Source organism: Rattus rattus, chromosome 2 (assembly GCF_011064425.1).
Source record: "Rattus rattus isolate New Zealand chromosome 2, Rrattus_CSIRO_v1, whole genome shotgun sequence".
NCBI lineage: Eukaryota > Metazoa > Chordata > Mammalia > Rodentia > Muridae > Rattus > Rattus rattus.
This window is the reverse complement of record NC_046155.1, coordinates 210,662,115-210,667,489: the sequence shown is the minus strand read 5'-3', so window position 1 is coordinate 210,667,489 and position 5,375 is coordinate 210,662,115. Positions and strand designations below refer to the sequence as shown.

At 48.5% G+C, this 5,375-nt stretch overlaps 1 protein-coding gene across 1 annotated transcript; it reads right to left on the bottom strand.

Moving 5' to 3' along the window:
• Nucleotides 1–1,475: 1,475 nt before the first annotated feature.
• Ccn2 (cellular communication network factor 2) lies at nucleotides 1,476–4,604 on the bottom strand. The gene is made up of 5 exons (XM_032894896.1): nucleotides 4,314–4,604; nucleotides 4,004–4,226; nucleotides 3,569–3,820; nucleotides 3,224–3,435; nucleotides 1,476–2,844 (listed from the first exon to the last, which is right to left on the bottom strand). The coding sequence occupies exons 1-5, from the start codon at nucleotides 4,371–4,373 to the stop codon at nucleotides 2,548–2,550; spliced, it is 1,044 nt and encodes a 347-aa protein (XP_032750787.1). The 5' UTR covers nucleotides 4,374–4,604; the 3' UTR covers nucleotides 1,476–2,547.
• Nucleotides 4,605–5,375: the final 771 nt, after the last annotated feature.

The following is a 5,375-nucleotide window of genomic DNA, read 5'->3' as shown; positions in this document are numbered from 1 at the left end:
GAAGTGGTATAAACTCCTACCCTCGTCCTCAACTGTTCTCAAATCGGCTGCAGTTCCCTGGGACCTCTCTCGTTTCTCAAAACATCACGTGGTTCCTTCTTTTCCCTTTTCCCACGCCTGCTGACACAACTCGGGCCTTGGGGTGGCAATTTGTCTTCATTACTATCTCGGGGGTCAAGGGTGTCTTGTCTCCTAATTTTGCTACATACTGCTCAAGGGAGTTTGGTTATGCAATTTACTTACTGTTTCAGTGTGCAGTTTTGGAAACGTCTCAAATCCCCTCCTCCCTACAGCTTCCTTTCCACCCACAATTCTTTGAGTCCTTTCAGGAGTTCTGCTTTCTCCGTGGCTCTTTATCGCTGTGGCTGGGCATCCCCTGACAGAAAAGAAATGGGAATCAGCGTGTATTGTTTGTGCATACTCGGGTGTGTTTGTTTATTTGGGGTAGTGACTGCCGCCGCCAGTGTTGCCATATACCTGGGAGGTTGCCTCCTAAAACCCAGTGTTGTGACTAGAAATACTTTTCTCATGGGAAGTTTTTCATTCGGTTTGTGGTATGGATTGCTGTTTGTAGACTGTCTCCGCTTTCAGGTGTATTTTTGTCTCTCTGAGTGGCTACAAGGTTGCTAATCATCCCAGGACCCGCTTGTCTGTCTGCAGTGTGTGTGTGTGTGTGTGTGTTTTTTTTTTTCTGGACTCCACAGCTGTTTTCATCTAGGAAAAGAAAATACCTCTGGAGTGCTTGCGATTCCTTTTGTTTCACAGGTCAGGAACAGCCAGGTACGTCTTACATCATTTTTATAGCAGAGCTTGAAGAATTTAACGTTGTCACCCATAAGCTGTTTTGGTAATGTGGGACAATAGTGTGGAATAGTCTTCAAATAGAAACTATTTTCAATTAACCTTAAACTGACTTATCCTATCTTTTACACTTGCCATGAATTGTCATAGCAATAGAAAAATGAAATTTGTGCAAGGAAACTTATTATCTGATTTCATTTTAACGTATATGTTAGCCTATGCTTCCCATGTAACAGTGAGGTCTTCACGTTTAGAACCAGAGCTATAGTTGGTCAAACACACAGGCTAATATTTTAACATGCTCTCCATGTAAGGCACTGATTAATCGGTGATGTGAAAGACTTTAAATTAGTTTTAATGTCCAGATGTTCCAATGCAAAAGGGACAGAGTGAAGTGTGCTGGGGGTGGGGTGGGGGTGGGGTTGGTGGAAACTGGAGTCGGCTACACAGAGCTGAAATTCCAGCATTCCTTAAGCACTATGTAGATAATTGATGCTCATGTCTACTTGGTCCGGTCTAAGGGATGCTTATGCAAAATTCTATTGATTTCATGTGACTCATGCACATCAAAGGTGTTTGTAAACGTCTTAGTGAATTACCTTAAGATAAATATAAACTTCCTGCTTACACCCAGGGAAACCCAAGGAAAGTTTGCAAGAATGAGCAGCCAAGCCTTTCATATAAAAAATATATATACTTTATTTTCAACTAGAAAGGTGCAAACATGTAACTTTTGGTCACACTCTCAACAAATAAACTGCCTCCCAAACCAGTCATAGTCAAAGAAGCAGCAAACACTTCCTCGTGGAAATCTGACCAGTTACCCTGAGCAAGCCATTTCTTAATAAAGGCCATTTGTTCGCCAACAATGATTTTACATTTCCTACTAGAAATCTGACTTCCGATCCATTGCTTTACCATCTACGCACCCTATGTTCTGACAGACAGTCACCCAGGTTACAGTTTCCACTGCAGTATCTCCTTTGTTCTGAATCACAGACAAGCTTTATGTCCTATCTATGGTGTTTGGAGTTTGAGGCTATCAGTTTAAAAATCCCAAAAGCACTTAGAACAAGAACAATAGGCACAAACGTCTTTAAATTAACTTAGATAACTGTACAAATATATATATTTATCCACAATATTTACAAGCTCCATAAAAATCTGGCTTGTTACCGGCAAATTCACTTGCCGCAAGCTGTCCAGTCTAATAGACAAGGCTCTGACTCCTGCTCAGTGTCACTGGAATCAGAATGTCAGCGCTGAAACTGCTGTTCTTACTGAAAGAATAGCTGGCTTCAGCCTCACGGAGTGGAGGACACACACCCAGCTCTTGCTAGAGCAGGTCTGTCTGCAAGCAAGCTATAATGTCCCTCCCCTGTCACACTCCAAAAAGTAGGCACATCGCTGCTTTTAAAATGGCCTCAGCTAGTACCTGTCTTTCTCCCGGCACCTCCACTGTTCCAGGAGGCTCACCTCAGTGTGCGTTCCGGCACTGTGCGCTAGTGAACAACTGTCAAGTCTAAACTGTCTCGGAAACCAGTGTCTGAGATTGACAGGCTATTTGCATGACAATGACACACGGTTCTCACTTCCGTGGGGTGTTTTCTCCCACAGCAGTTAGGAACCCAGATTTAAATTAATGTGCTACTGTAATCCTTTTTTTTTTCTTTTTACAGAAGAAAATGAGATGTAACTCAGTTCAAGTTATAGTCTAAATGAGTTCGTGTCCCTTCCTCCCTGGCTTTACGCCATGTCTCCATACATCTTCCTGTAGTACAAGGACTCAAAGATGTCATTGTCCCCGGGACAGTTGTAATGGCAGGCACAGGTCTTGATGAACATCATGTTCTTCTTCATGATCTCGCCATCGGGGCACTTGAACTCCACCGGCAGTGTGGTGGTTCTGTGCGGTGTGCAGCAGCGGCCGTCCGTGCACACCCCACAGAACTTAGCCCGGTAGGTCTTCACACTGGTGCAGCCAGAAAGCTCAAACTTGACAGGCTTGGCAATTTTAGGCGTCCGGATGCACTTTTTGCCCTTCTAAGGGAAGACGAGAAGAGACACCGCAATTACTACAATGGGAGTGGCCTTCCTCAACCCTCTGTAGACTAGCCCTATGTCATCTGACTTGTGTTTATATTCTGAGGGGAGAGAGACTGGGAGTTTCATTCGCCAGTTTTCCAAAAATAGCCAAGGCTTCGTTTGGAGTGTCTCGTATTAACTAACACCGCGGGGAATTTTGTAGTGGAAAACTGGCAGCTGCTGTTACAGCATCTCTCATTCTAGCCAGACAGCTCCATGGTTAGATATTTCTGGAGACAACAGGCCTATAATAAGAAGGGCGGTGAGACAGCCAGCTCTGGTTCTCTTCCCTGTCATTCTGTGAAAATGAGTGTCTAGGGGCAGAGTATTTATTTACCTTAATGTTTTCCTCCAGGTCAGCTTCACAAGGCCTGACCATGCAGAGACGACTCTGCTTCTCCAGCCTGCAGAAGGTATTGTCATTGGTAACCCGGGTGGAGATGCCCATCCCACAGGTCTTAGAACAGGCGCTCCACTCTGTGGTCTGGACCAGGCAGTTGGCTCGCATCATAGTTGGGTCAGGGCCAAATGTGTCTTCCAGTCGGTAGGCTGTTTGAGAAGAACACACAAACACAAGGTAAAACATCCGGATAGGACAATTTCCCCTTAACATGGTGTACTTGGGCATTGGCCCTGAAGTTGGGAAGAAGGAATAACAGTAACACAGATGAAGACGACTCACCAGCTAGGGCAGGGCCAACCACTGTGCGGTCCTTGGGCTCATCACACACCCACTCCTCGCAGCATTTCCCGGGCAGCTTGACCCTTCTCGGGGAGGGGCAGTCAGGGCTGGGCAGGCGCACGTCCATGCTGCACAGGGGCACACAGCCCACGGCCCCATCCAGGCAAGTGCACTGGTATTTGCAGCTGCTTTGGAAGGACTCGCCGCTGCGGTACACGGACCCACCGAAGACACAGGGTGCACCATCTTTGGCTGCAGGAAAGGAAGACAAAGATGTAGAGGTCAGACAGGGGTCCCAGGGATCAGAACAGCTGTATCACTGTAATGTCAAGGTGGTGAGCTAGGGTCAGGACTGCAGGGGGCCGGTTGGAAGCTGCTGCAGACACGGGTTTTTTTTTTTCCCTAGAGGGCTGGAATAGAGGCTGCGGGTCTTACCAGTGCACACGCCAATCTTGCGGTTGGCGGGGGAGCCGAAGTCGCAGAAGAGGCCCTTGTGTGGGTCGCAGGGATCACGCTCCGTGCACAGTTCTCCCAGCTGCTTGGCGCAGACGCGGCAGCAGCCGCAGCCGTCCAGCACCAGGCTCACGCCGGCGGGGCAGCGCGGCGCCGCTTCAGCTGCGCACTGACACTGCGCGCTGCAGTCCTGGCCGGTGGCAGGCTGCGGAGAGGAAGGGGAGGGCGGTCAGTCTGAGATCGCAGCTCACTTTGCCCTCCCTCCGTCCTGTCCGTCAGTCCTGGAGCTTACCCGGGTGCAGAGGAGGAGCACCAAGGCGAGGCTAACGGGACCGGCGACGGAGGCGAGCATGGTCGGGGCGCGGCAGGAGGACGCACAGCGGGGTGCAGAGGCGACGAGGGGCGCGGCCGGAGCCTGGACTCGGTCTCGGGGCGGAGGTTGGTGTCCGGACGCTCCAGGTGGTGGCGTCTGGGGTTGTCCGCTGGGCTGGGGCTGCTGCGGTCTGGAGGAGGTCGGTCTCCTAGGGTCGGAGCTGGAGTGGGTCTGGCTGAGTCTCCTTGGAGAGAAGAGCTGTGTGAGACTGGGCGGGTGGTGCTGGCTTTTATACGCTCCGGGCGGCCGGCTCGCCAAAGAACTGAATGGAGTCCTACACAAACAGGGACATTCCTCGCATTCCTCCCCACCTTCCTGCCTCATCAACTCACACCGGATTGATCCTGACCCCTTGACACTCCACATTCCTCCGTCTGAAAAAGCTGGCACACTTTAGCTGGCCAGGAAAAAAAAAAAGGCGTTGTGTTTCCAGCACAACACCAAGAAGTAAAACTTTCTCTGTATCCTCTTCGCACCCTTCCTGATGAAATATAACTTAGAAATACATGGACAAGGATTATTTCTCGTATCTTCCCTTCTTAAAAATCGCTTTGCCAGTTCTGGCTACTGATATAAAAATTTCTCAAGACTCAAGTAGCTGAAGAGGCAGATACCACGGGTCCCTAGAAATTCAAAAATATTTCTTTTTCACTGTTTTAGATTTTTTTTTCCTTTATGGGACTGTAGTCTCTTGGATGGTCTACTGAGAGGAGAAGGGTGCTTATAGTCATTTGAAATACCCCCTCCCCGCCCAAAATGCCTATGTGCAAATTCTGTATCTGAAATACAGGCGTTCGATTTTTGGTCACTGGAGATAACCGTTTTTTGGTGGCTAAAAGATATGAAAGCCAGGGCTATAAAGATGCAGGTTCCTAGGGAGATTTTTCAGCCCTCTTTATGTAAGGACTTGTTTTCAAGGTCCAGAGAGGGAAGGACAATGACTGGGCATGGAGTTTTTAGGAAAATAAGTTTATGGGTTCA